The sequence below is a fragment of the Chenopodium album genome, chromosome 6 (assembly GCF_948465745.1).
Source record: "Chenopodium album chromosome 6, dcCheAlbu1.1, whole genome shotgun sequence".
Classification (NCBI taxonomy): domain Eukaryota; kingdom Viridiplantae; phylum Streptophyta; class Magnoliopsida; order Caryophyllales; family Amaranthaceae; genus Chenopodium; species Chenopodium album.
The window spans coordinates 22,350,895-22,373,824 of record NC_137839.1 but is presented as its reverse complement, the minus strand read 5'-3'; the positions used below and the strand labels follow the sequence as shown (position 1 = coordinate 22,373,824).

The window sequence follows — 22,930 nt, the reverse complement described above, 5'->3', positions numbered from 1 at the left end:
TATTAAGCGTGGTTGCAAGTACCAATTCCCTTTAACATGCAATAAAGGTGATCAAGCAATAACAATATAAAATAATATGTGTCAAGCAACATAATAAATAATCAACATCATTAATAATAATAATATCAATCATAATCAATAATAATAATAATCATGTTAAAGCATAGCAAGATCCTAGGCATGATACTAACAAGATTAATAACAAACCCTAGCATGTCACTAAACAATAAAAATCAAATCTTTAACCCTAACATGATACTAACAATCATAAATATTAGGAAGAGAATAAAAGGCATCATACTTTTAATCATACTTGATATTAAAGTTACCTTAGACATGATACTAGGAATCATAATAACAATCTAAGCATGATTTCTACATCATAATATCAATTAAACCATTAAAGTACTTACTTGGATGCCTCGTACCTCTTTCTAATAACAAAATACACACGTTAGTAACTTCAAGGAAAATAATAATCAAAACAATTAAATTAAATAATTGAAAGAGAGATTTGGGACCAAACCCTCAGAAATTAAAACCTTTCACGCCTAGGGCGAAGACAACTTCGAATATGGCTAGGTGTATCAAGATCTTGTGAATGCGGAATTTTGTATTAAAAAAGCAAGAAAGAATTAAAGAAATGAATTCTAAAGAATTAATATTATTGATGATTAATGAATGAATGAGATGAATTGATTGCAGGTGAAAAGAATTAGATGAATGGTAATTGATAATTGGTAATTAGTGATTGGTTTGAAAATAAAGAGAGTTGATGAATGAAGAGAATTGATGATAGATGATGCTTCTTGATGATTGAAAATGGAGTTTTTGATACGATATTTATAGAGAAAATCATCCAAAAAAGATAATTTAACAAAACAGATTCTGAAGATCGAAAAACAACATTGGCGCCAGCCCTGGCTAGTTGGCGCCAGCACCAGTGGCTAGCGCCTGGCGCCAATCCTGGTTCCAGGCGCCAAGGCCTGGGGTTGGACGCCAAACTGATTTTCAACGCGTTTTCAAAAATCTGATAAATTTCCCGTACTGGAAGATAAAATAATATAATTTCCATCGAAAATGCTATTTGATCTTGATTAAAACTCTGAAGAGTCCTAATTGAATTAGGAATGATAAGAACCTTCTAGAATGTTCTAGAAGACTAAAACCATTCCTAATTGTATTAGGAATGATAAATTATATTAGGCCCTCCCCTAGATCATTGGGCCGTACATAAAGCTCAAACCGGGCCCAGTTTAGTAAATTGGCCATAACTTCCTCAATATTCATCGGAATTGGGCTTATAATATATCGTTGGAAAGGTCTTTGCAAGCCCCATCCAACTACACCACTATTGGACCCATATCATGGACCAACCAAACTGGATTGGCTGTTTTCTTAAAATAAAGTTTTCAAAATCAGGGAGAAAAGAAAAGAAATAAAACTTTCCGCAACACTAGACCTTTCCACACTTTCGTTTCATTCGATTATGATTCGACGTGAAAGGCACTCATCACCGGGTTTGGTTTTGGGGAGACACAAATGGGTGTCTACATCACCGGGTTTGGTTTTGGGGAGACACAAAATTAGGTGTCTACAGAAGCCCCCACTTTGACTAAGTTTGTAGAAACTTGCGTTTCAAAAACGATAGTCAAAGTAATCCGTAAGGGACGGAGAATGTTCTAGACCGAACGTTCTGTGATCCCAGACCAATCTTTTTAATGCCGATACCTGCAGAAAACGTCAGTTCCACAAAATATAGGAGTTAAAAGGGTAAGAAACGCGTATCTGACACCGTCGGGCACACGCCTCTAGATGACAACCTCCACAGCTATATGGAACCTGTCGACTCAACTCAATTCAACCTGCTTCAATTTCTACTCGAACTATCTTCCCAAATCGTGGTATAATGCCATCGCATTTCCTTCTAATCTAATCTTTATCATCGCACTTTGGCAGGAACCGAAGAATATTATACATCGAATATTCTTTCTGACTCCAAGAGTTTTCCTTCATTGATCTTTTGGTGTATCAACTCCTTGAATTTGTGGCAGTCTTCAATGTCATGTCCTTTCGATTGATGATACTTGTAATAAAGGTGCTCTTTATGCTTTGGGATCTTGAATTCTGACAGTGGACAGTTGATAGGGTGAATTATACCTTTACTACGAAGCATGTCAAAGATTTCGCTGTAGCTAATGGCAAGAGGAGGGTAATTTTTGGATTGTGTTTGAGGTTTAGTTTCAGTTTTCCCTTGCAAATGCAGAACAGTTTTCTGTAAATTCTGGTATTGTTTTTCAAGAAGGGTCATTCTTATACTTGTAGTGTGAAAAAGAGTGTTGAGGCTGGTGACCATCTTTGCTATTTCTTCTATACCATCTTGGATCGGTTTCAAGGACACTTTCTACTCACTCTTCTCTTGTTCTGCATCGTAGAAAATTTCTTCTTGTTCTTCAATGTTAAAGATTTCTTGTTCAAAGGGGATGTTTATTTGAGTAGGAAGAGGTTCTTCATAGGGTCTTATAAGTTCTGAGGGATCAAAGGGTGTTTGATCCTCCATGATAGCTAAAGTATCTGAAAGTAGTGCGTGGTTAATACTTGGTTTCTTACTGGCTGGAGGGACAGGGATTTTGTTGTTATCAATGAGATCTTGTATTGCTTCTTTCAATGTCCAGCAGTTTTCAGTCAGGTGACCTTTTCCCTGGTGATATTTGCAATAGGCGTTGGGATTCCAACTAGGACCTCTCTTTTCTGGAGGTGGTTCTCGAATAGGGCCTATGGGAGTGATGAGACCCCTAGAGTGTAGGCGATCAAATGCAGTATCTTAGGTCATACCTATTAGAGTGAAATTTCTCTTTTTCTGTTCTCTCTTAGGCCTTTGGCTTTCAACGACCCAAACATCATTGACATTGTTGTTATTAGAGTAGTTTGGTTTAGAAGAAGAAGGAGTGTCGTTCTTCTTGTTTTTCCAACCACTGTTGTTATTTGAGTAGGTATTATTTTTGAGGTTATAGTCTTCAACGTTGATTCCCACCTCATACAGGTTCCTGAAGTTAGAAATAGGCAAGAATCGCAAATGCTTCTAGTAGTCTTCTTGGAGGTTATCAATGAATTTCTTCACAGATTCTTTTTCACTTGGAGGATCGACCATTTTGGCGGACGCCTCCCTCCATCTCCGGTAGAAGTCAGTAAACCCTTCACCTTTCTTTTGCTTTAGAATATCTAGTTCCCTAAAGTTGGTGTCGGTTTCAATATTGCATTTGTACCTTTTTACAAAAACTCTCATCACATCTTCCCATGTAGCAGTATCATTAGCTTCTTGCTTGAAGTACCATTTTTGTGGAATGGGGTCTACAGAAAAAGGAAACATTGAAGGGAAAAGCTTCCTGTCAATCTTCTTGAGAGTCATAATGGTTTCAAAGGCTTGGATGTGGAAGTATGGGTTGTTAGTAGCTTTGAAGGTTGGGATGTCAAGAGTATTGAACTTGTCAGGAAGAAGTTCAGTTTCAACATCAAGTCCTTTCTTTGAGGCATCATAAAGCTTAGCGTCCGGAGAAACCATGCTTAGCTTTTCTTCGAGGTTCTTGATGGTTTGGGTAGTCGCATCGTTCCTCGAGACAACATCATTGAGTGTCGAACTCAACTTGTTTACCATCTCCTTCATAGCGTTAAATTCTTCAGTAGTAGCCATTCTTGGTGATGATGGTGGTGATGGGGACTCGGAATCGGACAAATCAATTGTACTAATAACCTTAATATTTCGAGCTCTCCTTGGAAGTTCAGATGGACCTTCTCGTTTGCAGTTACGAACTAGACGACCTCGATTCCTCGACCAAGCACTGTAAAATATGGATAATTTTAATGACTCGACTTTTGACTTGCACTTGTCTTATAAGCTATGTCATATCAATTTTCAAAATCTATTTTTTAATTTTCGAAAATTTTCAAAAATCTACATATTTTTGGGAGGATACACTCTGACTTACCCCCTAAAAAAAACAAACTAATTAATCCTAGTATTCTATTATGTACATATTAAGTTATATTCAAGACTTGATGATCAATTAATTCTAGGTGAGACTCGATTAATCCAATTAAATTCTAAAATAAATTATTTACATCCTATGTCTAAATTAAATTAAGACTTGAATCATACAAAGTTCATACATGAATTACACATATCACATTGTCACAAATGACGCATATGAGTTTTCCACCTAACCATGGCTCTAGTTCTTCTATGGTCAAGATAAAGGGTGTCAAGAGGGTCCATGGTTAAGAGTTTGGATTCGGCGCACAGTAGTCTTACCTTAGAAGAGTATGTGCGAGCGAATGAAACCCTGCGGATTGAAACCCGACTCCATGGTTTGGTGAATTCACAAACTTAGATGGACCCTTATTGCTATGAGCGTTTTCGGGTTGATAAAGCGTGAATTCCCAAGGGCTAATCACTACACGTAGAACACATGTAGCTTTCGGAAAATTCAAAAATATTATTCGAGAAGTACGATGTTCGGAGTAGTGGAAAAAGGATCGCAAATTGGAGAATACGGGAGGTGGAGATGGTCTGGAACAATTCCAGCATTACCGCGGATCAACGATGACTTGTTAGAGTCAACGCTGCTCGTTAAACTCAACGTTGCGCGTTGAAGAAAACGGGCCGCGTTGACCCTGACATAGCCGCGTTGATCAGCGGTAATGGAGGGTAGTTCCAGAACATCTGCAGTCACGTGTTTCTGAATTTTCTCGATGTTTTTCCAGTACCTCGTCGATCGCAATTACAAAACAATATTTTCGAATTTTTCCTATGTGTAAATTCCTAATGTTGTCGTAAATACGCAATGATTACGGACTTTTATGCATATGAGACAACGTTAATTTAAATGTACAACAAATGAATGTCAAGAATCTTTCAAGTTTCATCCACTCATCCTAATCTAATTAATTAAAAATTTTATTTATTATTTTTAAAAAAAAAAGATTAGAAATCCTCCCCAGTGGAGTCGCCAAAAACGGTAGGGAATTTTTCGAGCACCTCTTCTCCCTACTGTGGGTTGTGTTTTTACGAACGCCGACTATCCAACACTAAATCAAATCTAAGAGTCGCCAACAAGTTTTTATATGGAACTTATAAACAACTAACTCCAATTAGGTCTACGAACCATGACCGGATTCGGGGATGAGGGTACGAAGCCGGATTAAGAAGCCAACTCCGCCCTAATAATAGGCCTCTACTTGATTATGACATTCGTTTATTATATTTTAATTAACATACAAACAATAGATTAAATCAACCTATATTTAGTCTATGTTGGTTGAATATTAATGCACAAATAAAACTAATTATAGTGATCACTTAGATTAAAGAATCATATTAAACCTAAACAAATCAAGTGATAACGAATAATAATAATAATAATAATAATAATAATAATAATAATAATAATAATAATAATAATAATAATAATAATAATAATAATAATAATAATAATAATAATAATAATAATAATAATAATAATAATAATAATAATAATAATAATAATAATAATAATAATAATAATAATAATAATAATAATAATAATAATAATAATAATAATAATAATAATAATAATAATAATAATAATAATAATAATAATAATAATAATAATAATAATAATAATAATAATAATAATAATAATAATAATAATAATAATAATAATAATAATAATAATAATAATAATAATAATAATAATAATAATAATAATAATAATAATAATAATAACATCAAACATGCATAATATTAGAAGCAACATAAACATGATCAAACAACCAATCAAAGAATCATCATAAAAATCATCATAAACCTAAACATGATACTAACATGATATTAATTAATAGCAAAATAATAATCCTAGCATGACACTAAGAAATCAATAAAAGAAAGTAATAAAGATTACTTACGTTGAAAGAGCGTCTTTCTTGATCGAAAATAATACCGATGCGAGACCGGAGTAATCGAACCACGCCTAGGAGTTATGATGAGAAAATATTCCTAAAAAACTCTAGAGAGAGAAAGTATGAGAATACTTGATGATTGTGATTGTTGATGATTTTGGGGGGGGGACTCAATGGGTATTTATAAGCAAAAGCCACGGAAAAAGCTCGAAGTTAGATCAAAATCGGAGTTAAAATCAAGCTAGGAAAACTGACGGAGTTGACTTGCCACGTCAGCAGAATCAACGCGGCGCGTTAATCTCAACGCGGCTCGTTGAAGTCAACGCGGCACGTTGAAGTCAACGCGGCGCGTTGATCCACGTCAGAATCCCAGTTTTAATTATTTTCGGATTTTAATTATTCTAGATTAGTTTTAATACGTATTTTTAAGATCTTTTAACGAAATCTCGTCCAATCAAAATACTTTTCCAAGATTATGAAAATCTTTCTTTTCCGAATTTGATAAACTTCTACGGAAATTGGGTTTCCACGAGTTTTATTTAGAATAAAACAAGTAAGATAATTAATTAAATTATAAACCTTTTAGGAAATCCTTTTCAATAATTATTAAAATAATTAATTAAATTTACGAAAAATACCAAATTATGAATTTGGACCGTAACGATCCCAAAAATAATATTTTCGGGCCCGTACGGATACTTGTACGGACACAAGGTGGGCACGTACGGGTTTTGAGCCCGGTTTAGTATTTTGGCCATAACTTTCAATCCGTAAGTCCGTTTTAGGCTTATAATATATCGATGGAAAGCTCTTTTCAAGCCCCATCCAACTAAATAATTATTGAACTGAATTAATGAGCCATAAAATTCAGATTTGGGCTTAAAGGCACGAAAACAGTATTTTTAGTCGAAAAACATTAAATAAAATTATTTAAAAATCATTTTAACGCTAATAAAAATATTTGGGCACGAAATAAAATATGGGGGAAGGCTAGGGAAAATCATAACTCTTCGACACGATTTTTCTACTCCTGTCTAAATCATCATTGATCGCGGTAGGCACTTCATCACCGGGTTTGGTTTTGGGGAGACACAAAATTAGGTGTCTACAGAAGCCCCCACTTTGACTAAGTTTGTAGAAACTTGCGTTTCAAAAACGATAGTCAAAGTAATCCGTAAGGGACGGAGAATGGTCTAGAACGAACGTTCTGTGATCCCAGACCAATCTTTTTAACGCCGATACCTGCAGAAAACGTCAGTTCCACAAAATATAGGAGTTAAAAAGGTAAGAAACGCGTATCTGACACCGTCGGGCACACGCCTCTAGATGACAACCTCCACAGCTATATGGAACCTGTCGACTCAACTCAATTCAACCTGCTTCAATTTCTACTCGAACTATCTTCCCAAATCGTGGTACAATGCCATCGCATTTCCATCTAATCTAATCTTTATCATCGCACTTTGGCGGGAACCGAAGAATATTATACATCGAATATTCTTTCTGACTCAAATGGTAATCATCGCACTTTGGCGGGACCGAAGAACATTATACATCGAACGCTCTTCCTAACTCGAATGATAATCCTCACACTTTGGTGGGGTTACCGAAGAATATTATGCATCGAATATTCCCCTCAACTCAAATATTTCCTCAGAAATATTTCAAAACGATCAATCTCATCATCGGAGAGTTCATCGGATCGCCTTCCATTTTATCTCAAAACGACCTATCTCATCATCGGAGAGTCCATCGGATCGCTTTTAATCTATCTCAAAACGATCAATCTCATCATCGGAGAGTACATCGGACCGTTTCTTTATTTTTCTCAGACTGGTTAGTCTCATTGCAGAGAACTCCATCGGACCATTCTATCTTCCTCAAATTGGTCAGTCTCATCGCAAGTCTCACTCAAATTATCACAAAAAATTCCCCAAGTTCTAATCATCACCAAGGGAACAATTTGGGCTCGTTTTGTGGCGAATTTCTCGGGTTTTTTGGGCGTTTTCCTCGCGCAGGAGGGGACGATTTCGGGGTCTTTTTTGGTCTTCTTCTTGCGTTTTTCTTGCTCTACAAACTCAATGTATGTATTCTACACTTCATTTTCTTGCTTGTGTTAAATTTTGGTGTGATTTGGTGTTGATTTGGGCAAAAAATCGTGAACCCTTGATTTTCGAAATCAAATTGGGGCTTTTTGTTCGTGTTGACTTTGTTGCAAATTATTGCTATAAACATGTTGTATGTTGTTTGTGGGTAATTTTGGTACCAAATGTGCATGATTTAGGTGAGTATTGAGCTTGTAGCGAAGCTTTGAATTTTATTAGTGTACTCTTTAATGGAGTTTCCTCCATTGTTGAGGGAGCTTCAACAATTGTTATGAAAAATTGTTTTTTATGAGTTTATGAAACTCTATGGGTGACAATAACATATTGTTATGAAAAATATGTAATTAAGTGAATTTTGGAATTTGTTGGTCATATTATTTGGCATATATTTTATGAAAAAATATGATTAAACATGACTTTAATTTAAGCTTGTAATTAAGAAATTTAGATCATACTATGTAATTTATGAAAAAACGTAGTGTAGTATGATTATTTCGTAAAAAAAGTTTAGAATATTATTGCCGTAAAATAATACCCCTGCCAGATTTTCTGAAAATCTTGCGAATTTGAATATCTTATTACGCAATCACGAAATATTTAGGAAAGGACTTTGTTGAAATTAAACAGGGCGATACTTAGGGGATCAGGGTCGCATAGCAACCCTATAGCAGAGGATGAGGAGATCGAGGAGACACCTTCCCCCTCCACCTCTCAGGAGCGGGGGAGCTTTAGTAGATTTGCCGTCTAGAGGCCTCCTAGTACCTGGACGGGTTCCCCTTTGGCTTTTGAGCCAAGCCTTCACATCTTCGAGCGAGTTAGACTCGGTGGTGACTCAGACCTTGTTCGGGCTCATGGGACCGGCAGCGGTCTTATCGAGTCCATGTATCAGGTCATTAAGGATGCCCCAGAGCTTCGTCGTCTTTAGGAGGGTTGTGAGCTAGAGGGGCTTTACAGAGCCTCGGCTGCGCTTAGGCCTTTGGTTGAGGGTCGCGCCATTATTAGGGCGCTTCTCGAGTTTTGGTGGGACATCACCAACTCGTTTCACTTTCCATGGGGTGAGATGACAATCACCCCGCTTGATTACGCAGCGATTACTGTCCTTGAGTTTCGAGATGAGGCGGTGCCGATCGACCATTCGATCGGAGTGACTTCGAGAGCCACGACAGATCTTCTGGGTTGAGAGGTTGCCGAGAGGTTGATTGCCGAGAAGGGCAGATCGTCGGCGAAATCAGGGAAGACCTTGACGTTGCCGAGAGGTTGATTGCCGAGAAGGGCAGATCGTCGGCGAAATCGGATCTTCCTGCTCGTGTTGATTTCTTCCAGCATCTCTCCGGACCGGAGTTCTCGGTCCCTGTTCTGCTTCTTGAGAGGATTGGAGGACCTCTCTCATGTTCGCTACTTCGACTGGGCCAGTATCAGCTATGCTGACCTTCTGTTGGGTCTTCGACGAGGTTGCCGTCAGACTAGCCCTGCTACCGAGGTTGCAATCTCGGGCTTCTAGAGGGCTATAGAGGTATTTTCATATCACTTTATATCTTATCCTCTTTGTGTTTACCCATTTCTGACGCTGTTTGTTAATAATAGACAGGTGTGGTTCTACGAGTACTTCCCTTCGCTGGCACCTGTTCGTCCTAGGGAGCTTGGGGTACCCGTGGGGGCATCATGGGCGGATCGGCCGCCCAACCCGGTCGAGGCTTCAGCGATTCGTGATGGGATCGCTTCGGTATTTCTCTTTCCATTTCTGGGTTGATTTGGTTATTTATGTTCATGTCTTTGCCTAACACCCATCTTTGGTATTTTCAGTGTCCTGAGGTTGAGTACCGGCCATGGGTTTCTCTGGACGTTTCTCCTCGGGCTTTGAGCCTGTCGACTCGCAGGAGAGTCTTTCAGGGTACGTACTACTCCGTGTGGTACCTGGGCGAGCGTGTTGCTCGTCAGCACTCGTCGGACGTCTTTCTGGTGTCGTCCCCGCCTCCACTTTCCATGCTGAACCCGAACGTCATTGGGACGATTCCGAGGGAGTCGAGAGATGGGATGGATTTTAGGCAGCTGGTCCATCCTGGGAGAGACTATGCGACGGAGCTGCTTCCTCTCCTTGCTCCGTTCCCATTGTGTCGTCCTGATGTAAGTTTCCTTCTCATTTTCATTATTTTTCAGCGATTTGCATTTTTGACTTTGTTGATGGTGTTTCTCTTTTTTTCTATGTATTAGGTTGTGGTTACCTTCGTGCCTCCCCGGTCGGTGCTGAGGTATGAGGGTCCTCACGGGACGGTTGAGGAGCGCGTGCCAGACGCGCCAGAGGAGTGGCGGCAGGCTGAGCAGTCCTTACCAGGAGCAGTGGCTTCGGTGAGCTCTTTTCTGTGTTTTTTGGTTTCTGATTAACCTGGTTGAATGATATTTGTCTCGATTCCTGTATTCTGACTTCTATTTTTATTTCAGGTGTCTCATAAGAAGGTCAGGAAGCTGCTGCAAGTGATTGACAATCTGCACTACTAGTTGGTACGCTAAAGCCATTATGTGACGTGCCGCAATGCGAACGTCGCTCGACCGGTATGTCTCTTTACTTCTTGTGTATGCTTTTATTTGATTTCAGTTTGCTGAGATTTATCTTCCTTTGCAGCCTCTGCAGCCTTCGTCCAGAGCTGGCGACTCTCTGGTGCGTTTGCCCCCGAGGCAGCGGCCTCGTGGAGAGAGAGGGGAGTCATCTCGTCAGGGAGAGTCTCGAGAGGGAAATGCTGGAGCCACCCCGGGTTTAGCCCCTAGTGGGGCCATGTGGCGCGGTCCTGGTGGGGCAGAGCAGTTCTCGCGGCCTCCTTTCGAGATGATGGGTCAGTGTCCTCCTCCGGCAGGGTTCAGGCCTCCTCCGTTCTTCACTCCGGGCTACGGGCTTCCTCCACGTCCTTTCTTCCCGGATCCATACTCTAGTGGTGCCGGCTCGAGTGGTAGCGGGTTCCCGGTCTTTCCCCCTTGGAGGGGTGGTGCTCCTGGTCCTCGAGGGGAGGATATGGGTCATGGTAGAGGGACTCCTCCGCCGCCTCCTCTTGGGACTCGACTTGACTCATGTATTATTGTGACTTTTGTACATATATTTACATTATGACTGTTTTTGTACATTCATTATCTATTGTAGACTAACTTATTAGGTCAGCACGTTCGACTCGAAAAGGGAAAAATATCACAAAAATTATTCATCATTTTTATTCATCATTTAATATAACTTACTATAGTAAGTGTAGGGTATCCGACTTTCTCCCCAAAAAGAAAAAATCAAAAAGAAAGGAAAAATGAGTTTAAAAATTTGTTGAAAAAATAATCCAAAAGGTGAGAAAAAATAATTTTTTTTTAAAAAAAAGGTATGCCCAAATAATATTATTATTAATAAAAATAAATTACAACCTTTCCTAAATTTAATAAAAATAATTATTTACAAATAAAATATCAAATATCTTAATTCCTAAGACAAGTATAAGTGCAAGTACAAGCCAATTTGAGTTCTGCACGGACTTCGGGGCGAATCAGTAAAGCGGAGAAGTTGTTTTGCCACGTCAGCAGGTTCAACGCGCCTCGTTGATCTCAACGCGGCTCGTTGATTTCAACGCAGCTCGTTGACTTCAACGCGGCGCGGTGAAGCGCGTTGACTTGCGCGTTTCTCCAAGTTCGAGTTAGACTGAGTTTCTTCCGTTTTTTGGTTATAAATAGCGTTATTTTCCTCCATTTTTCTGCAAAAATTAGAATCCCACTTTGACAAAAATAATTTTAGGAATCATGTCTAGGAATTTTGATAGTGTGATGAGAGATTGGTCAAATCTTTTGACCAAAAGTGAGAAAAAAGAGTTAGAACAACTTAATCTAGGGGGGTTGATTGGGCTAAAAAATGTGTCTTTAGACATTAATTTTCTTCATGCCGCCCTAGAATATTGGAATCCTTCCACTCATTGTTTCAAATTTAATTCTGACGAAATTTCTCCCCTCCCGGAAGAATTTAGTGCTATTTTTGGATTTCCATCTAGGCTTTTAACCGCTATACCATCCCTATGTGAATATTACTATAGAGATTTTGAGCGATTTTTTAACCTTCGTAGTCCTCTTCTTGACTCCGTTGTTTGTGGTAGGGAAGTAGATTTATTTCAATTTGCGGATTTATACCACAAACTCCCTACATCCGAATCCTTTCGTGTTTATAGGAGAAGAGTCTTTATTTTTTGCTTATTTTGCAAATTTTTCTTTGTTAATGGAAATAGCACTATGGACCACGCGGGTTTAATTTCTCTTGTGGAACATTTTGAAGCGGGAAGGTCACCTATGCCAACCATCTTAGGAGAGACAATGTTGGGCCTAGATGCCTTAAAGGAAGGTTCTCCCATGAGGGGATTACCTTTGTTATTACAAGTATGAAATCAATTTTATTTATTTTTACTTTGAAAAATATTTTTTGATTAAATAATGCAATTAACTAATCATTTATTTTTATTTCCACAGATTTGGCTTATGGAAAGGCTTCAATTAATTGAGCCCCCTGACAATATTGGAAAATATGTTCCAAACTCATTTGTGAGGCAAAAGAGAAAATTCACCACAAGGATGTCCCTTGATGATTGGAAGAAGATTTTCAAGACTCGCGATTTTGGAATTCAATGGGTCGTTCCATGGTGGAAAATAGACAAGATGACAAGTGTGAATGATACTCCTTACAATCGTTTGCCAAGTTTGTCACTCTTAACCTTCTACTATCCTTCTCGCGTGATGAGGCAATATGGAAAAGAACAAATGATTCCTTCCAATACCGATAGAAGCCGTCCTCATGAACCTTATATGTATGAGAAGAATGTTGAAAGATATGAACTTTATTGGTCGAATAGGCCAACTTGGGATGTAGACTACACCTTCAAAGTTCCTCCTTTGTCCAAAGCGTATCTTGGATGGCTAAATGACAAGAGACCGTTGTTGAGGTCAAAGCCATCATCGAAGGGGAGTGTTCCTCCAAAACGTCCGAATCCTAACATATTTTTCAAGACTCCTATGCTACCTAAGAAGAAAGACTCAACAGTAGGAAAAGGGAAAGGGAAGGTTATCTACAAAAAGACTGACAAGGGGAAAAGGAAGGCTCAAGCTATGGAAAGAGGGGAAAGCTCTAAGGTGAATGTGGCGGTTCGATCCTCTAATGGTTCCTTATTGGTTCGAGAAGAGGGAAAAGAAGATGACCGGCAGACTAAGCGCCTACAATAGGAAAAGAAAGACTATATTCATTTTGCTTTGCTTTTAATTTTGTTTTAAAATAATAAGGTTTTAGTGCCATTAGTGAATGTAATCTCTTTTTAAGTTTAATAAAAGTTTGTTTTTTAATTTTAATTCACTCGCACAACACCGTTTTTTTTTGGCGCGCTTGTACACGTATCCGAATTATGAATTCGGGGAAGTGGAAGAAGTCCGATTAGGCTGAAATTTTAGGCGAGGGATCCAATCAACACTCTGAGGTTAACTGCAAATTTTCATGGTCAACGCTGACCTGGAAAGGTCAACGCGTGGCTTTTAGTCTTAACGTTGCGCATTTCCTTAAAAGGCCAGCGTTGAGTCCTTAGCTCATTCAAATGGTCGGCGGTAAAACAACGTTGGTCTAATTGGTTGTTTCTGGGTTTAATCATGTAATTCGTTCACCTTTTGGTTTTATTTTTTGAATTTGGCCGCACTCTTTGAGAGTTGCCTACGTATCCTTTTTAAGGAATCAGGCCTGACGTAGCTCTTTTTAGGCTTTGAGCCTTTTTAAATTAAGGGTAAAATTTCTTTAGTTGATCGAGGTTAGACATATTGGCAAATTCATTGCCATCCATGTCAGCCAATTTTGCTGCTCCTCTGGAGAGGATTGTTTTGACTATATAAGGTCCTGACCAATTAGGCCGAAATTTTCCTCTTGGGTCTAATACGTTTTTTCTGAGAGCTTTCAGAACCAAGTCTCCTTCTTTTATATTCCTGGTCTTAACTTTCTTGTTGAAATGTCGTGCCATGCGCTTTGATAGCCTTGAACATGATGCAAAGCCGCCAAGCGCCTTTCATCCAACAATATTAATTGTTCATACCGCGCTCTCGCCCATTCAACTTCATCGAGCTTACTCTCTAGGATGATTCTCAAGGATGGGACCTCTAACTCTACATGTTGTACCACATCCATTCCATACACCAAAGAGAAAGGAGTTTCTCCAGTAGAGGATCGAATGGTGGTGCGGTAACCCCATAGTGCGAAATGTAATTTATTAGGCCAATCCTTGTAATTTTCAGTCATCTTTTCAATTATGGTTTTCAAATTCTTGTTGGCCACTTCTACTGCGCCATTTGTTTGTGGTCTATACGGAGAGGAGTGATGGTGTTGAATCCCATATTTCTTAAGTAATTCTTCATATTCTGCTTGGAAATGAGTTCCATTATCACTGACCATTTCATGTGGGACCTCGTATCTGCAAATGATATTTCTTTCTATGAAAAGGGCTACATGCTTAGCTGTGAGCTTTGCATATGAAACTGCTTCGACCCATTTAGTGAAATAATCAATTGCCACTAGGATGAACTCATGTCCTCCGGTTCCTGGATGGGTAATCTTGCCAATTATGTCAATTCCCCGTGTTGAGAAAGGCCAAGGTGAGGTATATGTATAGAGTAAAGAAGGTGGTATGTGTTGAAGATTCGCGTATATCTGACATTTAGAACATCTTTTCACATATTGATAACAATCCCTTTCCATTGTGGTCTAGTAATACCCTTGTCGGATTATTTTCTGTACCAGCATTTTCCCGTTCATGTGGGTACCGCAAACTCCTTCATGTATGATTCTCATTATTCTTCGAGCTTCCTTCTCTGCTACACACAAAAGTGCTCTTCCTTTGGGCACTCTTTTATGTAGTTCTCCATTAATTAGAACGTACTGAGAGGAGGGCTCTTTTTGCTCTTTTATTTACATTTGGAGGATATTCTCCTTTCGTTACATAATTCAAGATGTCAGTATACCACGGTTCTTGATTATCACCAACTTCTTCTTGATCGTCATCCAAGGCTTGCACGTAAGCGGGTTGATGTCTTTTTTCAATTGTCAAAGGCATCTGTTCGGTTCCTTTTGGAATTCTCACCATTGAGGCTAACTTGGCTAGGGCATCAGCAAATTGGTTCTCTTCTCGAGGTAGGCAGGTGTAATCAACCTTTTCTAATTGGTTCGTGAGAGTTTCTAGGTAGGCTTGATATGGAGCTAGAGCTTCACTCCTCACTTTCCATCTTTTAGAAATCTGGTTAATTATTAAGGATGAATCTCCATAAATTCGAAGCTTCTTAACACTAAGGGCTAGGGCGGTTTCCAACCCGACTATACAAACTTCGTATTCTGCGGCGTTATTGGTTACATCGAAGTTAAGCTTCATTGAAATAGGTATATGTTCTTCTTATGGCGATACCAAAAGTACTCCGGCTCCACACCCTTTTTGATTCAATGCTCCATCGAAGTATAAGGTCCAAGAGTCATCTTCTGTGAGAAGAAGTTCTTCATCGGGAAATTCATATTCTGTCTTAAGTGTCTCTTCAAATTCTTCTAGTGGAAAGTCGGCTAGGAAATCGGAGACAGCACCTCCTTTTATGGATTTCTGTGGTAAGAATTTTAGGTCAAACTCTGCTAGCATGACTATCCATCTCGATAATCTCCCGTTCAGTGTAGATTTCTCAAATAGATACTTAAGAGGATCTATATTTGAAACCACATGAACAGTGTGGGTAAGCATATAGTGTCTCAATTTCTTGGTGGCCCATACAAGTGCAAGACATAATTTCTCCAATGGGGTATATCTCGTTTCATAATCGAGCATCTTCTTACTTAAGTAATAAACTGCATTCTTTTTCCCTTCCATTTATTGGGCTAGCATAGCCCCCATGGTTTCTTTAGTAACTGTGAGGTATAACCTTAAAGGAATATTCGGTAAGGCTGGGGCGAGGACCGGTGGATTTGCTAGATATGCCTTGATTTTGTCAAAGGCTTCTTGACAATCGTGGTCCCATTCTACTGGGACATTCTCCTTGAGTTTTTTGAAGATCGGCTCACACACAGTGGTTAATTTGGATATGAATCGGCTTATGTACTGTAGACGTCCTATGAATCCTCGAATTTGTTTTTCAGTTTTAGGCGGAGGCATGGACATAATGGCTTTGATCTTGGTTGGATCTATTTCAATTCCTCTGGAGCTAATAACATATCCTAATAATTTCCCGGAAGTTACACCAAAAGCACATTTGGCTTGGTTAAGCCTCATGTTATATGTGCGAAGCCTTTCAAAGAATTTCTTTAATTCTATGGGATGTCCTTCTCGATCTTTTGATTTCACAATCATATCATCTACATAAAACTCAACTTCTTTATGCATCATGTCGTGTAGCAAGGCTGTAGCGACTCTTTGGTATGTGGCACCTGCGTTTTTCAATCCAAATGGCATTACCGTGTAGCAATATGTTTCCCATGGTGTAGTGAAAGTAGTTTTTTCCATGTCTTCTTCGGCCATAAGAATTTGATTGTACCCTGCATAGCCATCCATAAATGAGAGAAGTGCATGATTTGCGGTGTTGCCCACTAAGATGTCTATGTGTGGTAAAGGGAAATCGTCTTTTGGACTGGCCTTATTGAGATCTCTGTAATCTACACACATTCGTACCCCTTCCGTCCTTCTTTGGCACTGGCACAACATTAGCCACCCACTCTGGATACTTGGTTACTTTAATAAAATCCGCCATTATTTGCTTCTTAATTTCATCCTTTGTTTTCAAAGCTACATCTGGTTTCATGCGACGTAACTTTTGTTTGACAGGTTTCATTCCAGGAATTAATGGTATAGTAAGTTGGGCTATATCTCGGATTATTCCAGGCATATCTTCATAAGACCAGGCGAAGACGTCCATAAATTCAGTTAATAATTTTATCAATTCTGTTCGCTCTCCTGAATTTAAGGTTAATCCTATATGTACTTCTCTTTTGATACTTGGTTCTGTTGAAAGATCAATTATTTCTGTTTTTTCAATGATTGGTGTTTTATTTTCATGTTCTTCCATTGCCTTTATTAGGGGTTTATCATTTTCATCATTAGTAGCAAAGCAATAATCATCATCCAGAAAATAACACGAAGAGTAAGCAGAAGAAGACATCTTATTGAATTCGTCAAACATTACATCAAATAAAGAGAGGTCCGTAGGGGCCTCTTGAGTATCTATGCTATCAATAGACTCTATAATAGTAGAAGAAATAGAAATATCTAAAGGTTTTGACTCTAAGGGTTTTGACTCGGACTTAGACTGAAGTTCAGACTCAGATTCAAACTCAGACTTGGACTCGGATCCGGATAGTTCGGATTCATCGAACATTGGCCCTTCTCCAGTTGTGATTGTCATCCTCTTGCCACTTGGTGTTGTTACCTTCACAGTCCTTCTCCATCCTTGAAGTTTTCCTTCCGCCGGTACGATAAGCTTTGAAGGGTCAAAAGCTTGACTTTGCAACGCCGCCTGTACGAGTGAAGAGTCATGATTCCTTTCCTTAGACTTCTCTTGTCCAAAGAGAAGACCTAGAGCCTTAAGATCAAAACATGGAGGTGTGGGTTCTTTGGATATGGGTTGAGGAATATCCTCTAGAAAATAGCAATCTTGGAATATTTTAAAACCGGGATATCGTAGCCCTTGTTTGATGAAAGGCTCGGGGAACTCATAGCAAGGATAGTCTTCTCCTTCTTTTATAAATTGTCCATTCAGAGTAAGAGCATATGAAGCTATCGGAATGGCTTTGCCTTGGGCTCGATTCTTCTTCCTTATTTGAGTCTGAGCTTTTGCTTCCTTGAGTTCTTCCACCGTCGGGACAAACCCTAAACCGAAAGTGTCCTTCTTTGGAGCGGTTGGCCATGCTACCGGTGGGGCTATTTCTTTTCTTCGACCTAAAGTCATCCCTGGGAAGTGACCTTGCTTCTTGAGAATTGCTTTAACATGGAGGTTTGAGTAAGAATCGAAATCTAATGGTGTTTTTCTTCCTCTATGAAGGTTACGTCTTCTTGAAAACCCCATAAGTCTTCATCCTGGTCGTCGTGATCAACATGAATTAGGGACCCCTCTATCAGATTAACTCTCATGGGGGAAGCATCTATTGTTATAGGAATTCCTCCTACTATTACCTTTACCTTTTGATGTAATGTTGATGGTATGGCTTTAAGGTCATGAAGCCATGGCCGTCCCAACAAAAGATTAAAGGAAGGCTTTATGTCTACCACTTGGAAGGTAGTAGCATGTTAAATCATTCCAGCGGTGATGTTCATGGTAATAGTTCCGAGGGCCTGACGTCGTGAGTTATCGTAGGCCCTTATTCCTTGGGAAGAGGGGGTAAAAACTTCATCTTTGAGGCCTAACTTTCTTGCGGTGTGTAGACACCTAAAAATGTCTCCCCAAAACCAAACCCGTTGATGAACACCTTTCACCGCCATTATTGGTCGAGTTGAGTATTTAATCTTTGGAGTGCTTAAATCCATGTTCTATCCAATATATTTCATGAACCAATCCAATTTCTACCTCATTTCCCTAAACCATAACCTATTTTCCACTTTTCGTGTCCACATCGCAAAACTGAGAGAAAATGATTTTATGGATATAAAATTTTGATCCAACTATTATTTTTTTGGATAGGCCTTTAAATAAGATTTCCAACCATATATCATAAGCCCAATTCCGAGCTATAACGAAAAAGATATGAGCAAAACATTAAACTCGGCCCAAAACCGACACCCTTCTACTAAAACAGCCATATATTAAAATCTACAAATTATTTTGACCTAATTCTAATTGGTTTAAAAAGTAGACTTGATAAGATTTTCAATGATATATTATATTCTTTATTCCGAGTTACGGATCAAAAGTTATGATGATTTTAAAAACGGGTAAAAAAACAGGAATTACCGCGCAGCAGCTAAAATGCCGCGACGCGGCAAGATCTGACGTGGCACGGGAGAAATTCCCCTGACACTGTAATTTGGAGGGGATTTTCATGTTTTTTAGTGCCCCGTGAATTGGCATAATTACCGTGACCCGGCGCCATATGCCGTGACACGGTGGACTTTGCCGCGTCACGGTGTTTTCTGCCGTGTCACGGTGGGTTGCTGACGTGTCACGGTGCTTAAAACTTTCCCGCGTCACGGGGAACTGTGCCGCGACACAGGAATTACTGCCGTGTCACGGTAGGAATTCCCGTGTCACGGTGCCAGTGCTGTGACACGGGACAACTCCGTGTCTTTTCCGCGTAATCCCTTCACGCGTTTTTACTCCCGTAGGTCAAATATTTCCCGCGTCACTCTATTTTTCCCCGCGTCACGCTAATTTCCCCCGTGACACGGTAGAATCTTCCGTGTCACGGTAGCCTTTTTTAGGGTTTTTATCTTTTTAGGGTTCCGTGTGTTCCCTCTGCTCATTTTCCCTATAAATACCCCCCTCCTTTCTGCAGTTCGGGGCAGCAATAATCATTCTCTCTCACCTTGCACCAAAAATCATCCTCTTCTCCCTCTTTAACCTAATTTCTAGCCTCCTTATTCTTCCATAATAATTCCCCTAAGCACTCCAAGGAGTCTATACTTAACCCGAGGTTCCGTCCTTAAACCAAGGCGTGAAAGGTACAAATAACTGAGGGTTTGGACCAAATCAATTCTACTTTTTATTTAGTTTAATTTTCATTTACTTTATTATTTTTATTGAAGTTACTAACAGTTTATTCATGATGTAGCAATTTAAAGGAACGCGCGAAATGTGAGTAATTATTAATTAATTTAATTACTCTTATTTTATTTTCTTATTGCTAGTATCATGATTAGGTTATTTTATATTTGATTTGACTAACGCTATTATTGTTGAATTGCTTCCAATATTAATGTTTATTTTATTATATTTATGATCACCATATTGCATGTTAAAGGGAATATGTAATTGAAAATCACGCCTAATAAGATAATTTGGACAACCGGTTTAGGATCCTTTTTAATCTTGTTATTAATTGAAGTGATCACCAATATTTTAGAATAATGTGTGCATTAATATTCAACCAATTTAGTTAAATAATGGTTTGGAGCGAATTGAATTATTGTTTGTATGCCTTTGAGATCACAAGAATGCTTTTCAATATAAGAATCGAGTAGAGGCCAATACGGGCGAATGTGACTCCATGACTCACTTCGTACCATCATCCCCGATCCTCCTTTCGTGGTTCCGAACCATATGGAGTTAGTAATCTCATGGATTATGAATGGGGTGTAACCTTCACGGGTCAATCGTTGTTGCCTATCGTTGTCCCTTATTGTGGTTGCCTTTTTATGATCCGTGAACGGTTTACAAGTTCCTTAAAAACTTGTTGGCGGCTCCCTACTTTATTTGTCCCTAATCGTTGTCCCTAATCGTAATGTCAATTCCCACTTCCTATGAGTGCCAAGCATATTCACCACATGCTTTTAACGTAGGCGCACTTCAAACGACGCCTACACGGTGCGAAGAGGACACACATTAATAGCCGACCCATTATCAACCAATGTCATGGGAACATTCATTCATTTGCAGAGAACTGTAAGATGTAGAGATTTTTTGTGTTTTTCACCTTCTGGAGGCAAGTCACCATCGGAGAAAGTGATCAAGTTATCGACATTAGGAAAATCTTTGGTTAGGAAACTAACCAAATTTTGAGGAGTCATTTCTGCATCTACTCCTACCTTAATTAGAGCATCCATGACTGCCATTCTATGCTCGTAGGAAGAGGCTAGAAGTTTCCACACGTTCATCTCAACCTTAGTTTTCTTGAGTTGTTTAACTATATCATTGTCCTCTATGAGAGGAGGAATGATTGGTTGAGTTGAAGGTTATGGTACATCGGGTTGTGGTGTGGTAGTTTGTTGTATTCTTCCCGACCTAGTCACTATGTTGGCATCATCATCCCATATATCCTGATAACTTTCATGCAACTCTTCTTCTAGATCTTTAAAGTATACATCTTCATCATCATCATCTCTCTATATCCCATTTATCCATACATCTTGACTTGGAGGAGCTTTCTTGACAAAGAGTTTTCCTGCATTGATCTTTTGGTGTATCAACTCCTTGAATTTGTGGCAGTCTTTAATGTCATGTCCTTTCAATTGATGATACTTGCAATAAAGTTGTTCTTTATGCTTTGGGATCTTAAATTATGATTTCGCTATAGCTAATGGCAAGAGGAGGGTAATTTTTGGATTGTGTTTGAGGTTTAGTTTCAGTTTTCCCTTGTAAATGCAGAACAGTTTTCTGTAAATTCTGGTATTGTTTTTCAAGAAGGGTCATTCTTATACTTGTAGTGTGAAAAAGAGTGTTGAGGCTGGTGACCATCTTTGCTATTTCTTCTATACCATCTTGGATCGGTTTAAAGGACACTTTCTACTCGCTCTTCTCTTGTTCTGCATCGTAGAAAATTTCTTCTTGTTCTTCAATGTTAAAGATTTCTTGTTCAAAGGGGATGTTTATTTGAGTAGGAAGAGGTTCTTCATAGGGTCTTATAAGTTCTGAGGGATCAAAGGGTGTTTGATCCTCCATGATAGCTAAAGTAGCTGAAAGTGGTGCGTGGTTAATACTTGGTTTCTTACTGGCTGGAGGGACAGGGATTTTGTTGTTATCAATGAGATCCTGTATTGCTTCTTTCAATGTCCAACAGTTTTTAGTGAGGTGACCTTTTCCCTGGTGATATTTGCAATAGGCGTTGGGATTCCAACTAGGACCTCTCTTTCTGGAGGTGGTTCTCGAATAGGGCCTATGGGAGTGATGAGACCCCTAGAGTGTAGGCGATCAAATGCAGTATCATAGGTCATACCTATTGGAGTGAAATTTCTCTTTTTCTGTTCTCTCTTAGGCCTTTGGCTTTCAACGACCCAAACATCATTGACATTGTTGTTATTAGAGTAGTTGGGTTTAGAAGAAGAAGGATTGTCGTTCTTCTTGTTTTTCCAACCACTGTTGTTATTTGAGTAGGTATAATTTTTGAGGTTATAGTCTTCAACGTTGATTCCCACCTCATACAGGTTCCTGAAGGTAGAAATAGGCAAGAATCGCAAACGCTTCTTGTAGTCTTCTTGGAGGTTATCAATGAATTTCTTCACAGATTCTTTTTCACTTGGAGGATCGACCATTTTGGCGGACACCTCCCTCCATCTCCGGTAGAATTCAGTAAACCCTTCACCTTTCTTTTGCTTTAGAATATCCAGTTCCCTAAAGTTGGTGTCGGTTTCAATATTGCATTTGTACCTTTTTACAAAAACTCTCATCACATCTTCCCATGTAGCAGTATCATTAGCTTCTTGCTTGAAGTACCATTTTTGTGGAATGGGGTCTAAAGAAAAAGGAAACATTGAAGGGAAAAGCTTCCTGTCAATCTTCTTGAGAGTCATAATGGTTTCAAAGGCTTGGATGTGGAAGTATGGGTTATAAGTAGCTTTGAAGTTTGGGATGTCAAGAGTATTGAACTTGTCAGGAAGAAGTTCAGTGTCAACATCAAGTCCTTTCTTTGAGGCATCATAAAGCTTAGCGTCCGGAGAAACCATGCTTAGCTTTTCTTCGAGGTTCTTGATGGTTTGGGTAGTCGCATCGTTCCTCGAGACAACATCATTGAGTGTCGAACTCAACTTGTTTACCATCTCCTTCATAGCGTTAAATTCTTCGGTAGTAGCCATTCTTGGTGATGATGGTGGTGATGGGGACTCGGAATCGGACAAATCAATCGTACTAATAACCTTAATCTTTCGAGCTCTCCTTGGAAGTTCAGATGGACCTTCTCGTTTGTAGTTACGAACTAGACGACCTCGATTCCTCGACCAAGCACTGTAGAATATGGATAATTTTAA

General features: G+C 39.1%; 3 protein-coding genes across 4 annotated transcripts; 2 read left to right on the top strand and 1 right to left on the bottom strand.

Annotated features, from left to right (window-relative positions):
* Nucleotides 1–6,637: 6,637 nt before the first annotated feature.
* Nucleotides 6,638–11,230, top strand: LOC145634740 (uncharacterized). Of its 2 annotated transcripts, none has more exons than XR_014113519.1 (7): nucleotides 6,638–8,017; nucleotides 8,667–9,552; nucleotides 9,628–9,762; nucleotides 9,843–10,163; nucleotides 10,251–10,385; nucleotides 10,479–10,589; nucleotides 10,660–11,230. XR_014113519.1 is itself a non-coding variant. In XM_081686130.1 (7 exons), exons 4-6 carry the CDS (start codon nucleotides 10,023–10,025, stop codon nucleotides 10,533–10,535), a joined length of 333 nt encoding a protein of 110 aa, XP_081542256.1. In that variant the 5' UTR covers nucleotides 6,638–8,017; nucleotides 8,667–9,552; nucleotides 9,624–9,762; nucleotides 9,843–10,022; the 3' UTR covers nucleotides 10,536–10,589; nucleotides 10,660–11,230. The 2 variants fall into 2 exon arrangements, 1 of the variants encoding a protein (XP_081542256.1); XM_081686130.1 differs by having other exon boundaries at nucleotides 9,624–9,762.
* Nucleotides 11,231–11,721: 491 nt separating this feature from the next.
* Nucleotides 11,722–13,328, top strand: LOC145634739 (uncharacterized). The gene is made up of 2 exons (XM_081686129.1): nucleotides 11,722–12,428; nucleotides 12,519–13,328. The coding sequence occupies exons 1-2, from the start codon at nucleotides 11,805–11,807 to the stop codon at nucleotides 13,263–13,265; spliced, it is 1,371 nt and encodes a 456-aa protein (XP_081542255.1). The 5' UTR covers nucleotides 11,722–11,804; the 3' UTR covers nucleotides 13,266–13,328.
* A 670-nt stretch (nucleotides 13,329–13,998) lies between these two features.
* Nucleotides 13,999–15,439, bottom strand: LOC145636790 (uncharacterized). The gene is made up of 2 exons (XM_081688338.1): nucleotides 14,987–15,439; nucleotides 13,999–14,724 (listed from the first exon to the last, which is right to left on the bottom strand). The coding sequence occupies exons 1-2, from the start codon at nucleotides 15,437–15,439 to the stop codon at nucleotides 13,999–14,001; spliced, it is 1,179 nt and encodes a 392-aa protein (XP_081544464.1).
* Nucleotides 15,440–22,930: the final 7,491 nt, after the last annotated feature.

Bases quoted from the DNA above. Each gene is read 5' to 3' on its own strand.
- LOC145634739 (XM_081686129.1), top strand. From the start codon at position 11,805: ATGTCTAGGAATTTTGATAGTGTGATGAGAGATTGGTCAAATCTTTTG. The intron at 12,429-12,518 runs GTATGAAATCAA...TTATTTCCACAG, and splicing joins GATTACCTTTGTTATTACAA to ATTTGGCTTATGGAAAGGCT.
- LOC145636790 (XM_081688338.1), bottom strand. From the start codon at position 15,439: ATGAAGCTTAACTTCGATGTAACCAATAACGCCGCAGAATACGAAGTT. The intron at 14,725-14,986 runs GTAAATAAAAGA...TCTAAATGTCAG, and splicing joins AAGGAGAATATCCTCCAAAT to ATATACGCGAATCTTCAACA.
- LOC145634740 (XM_081686130.1), top strand. From the start codon at position 10,023: ATGCTGAACCCGAACGTCATTGGGACGATTCCGAGGGAGTCGAGAGAT. The intron at 10,164-10,250 runs GTAAGTTTCCTT...TCTATGTATTAG, and splicing joins TCCCATTGTGTCGTCCTGAT to GTTGTGGTTACCTTCGTGCC. The intron at 10,386-10,478 runs GTGAGCTCTTTT...TTTTTATTTCAG, and splicing joins TACCAGGAGCAGTGGCTTCG to GTGTCTCATAAGAAGGTCAG.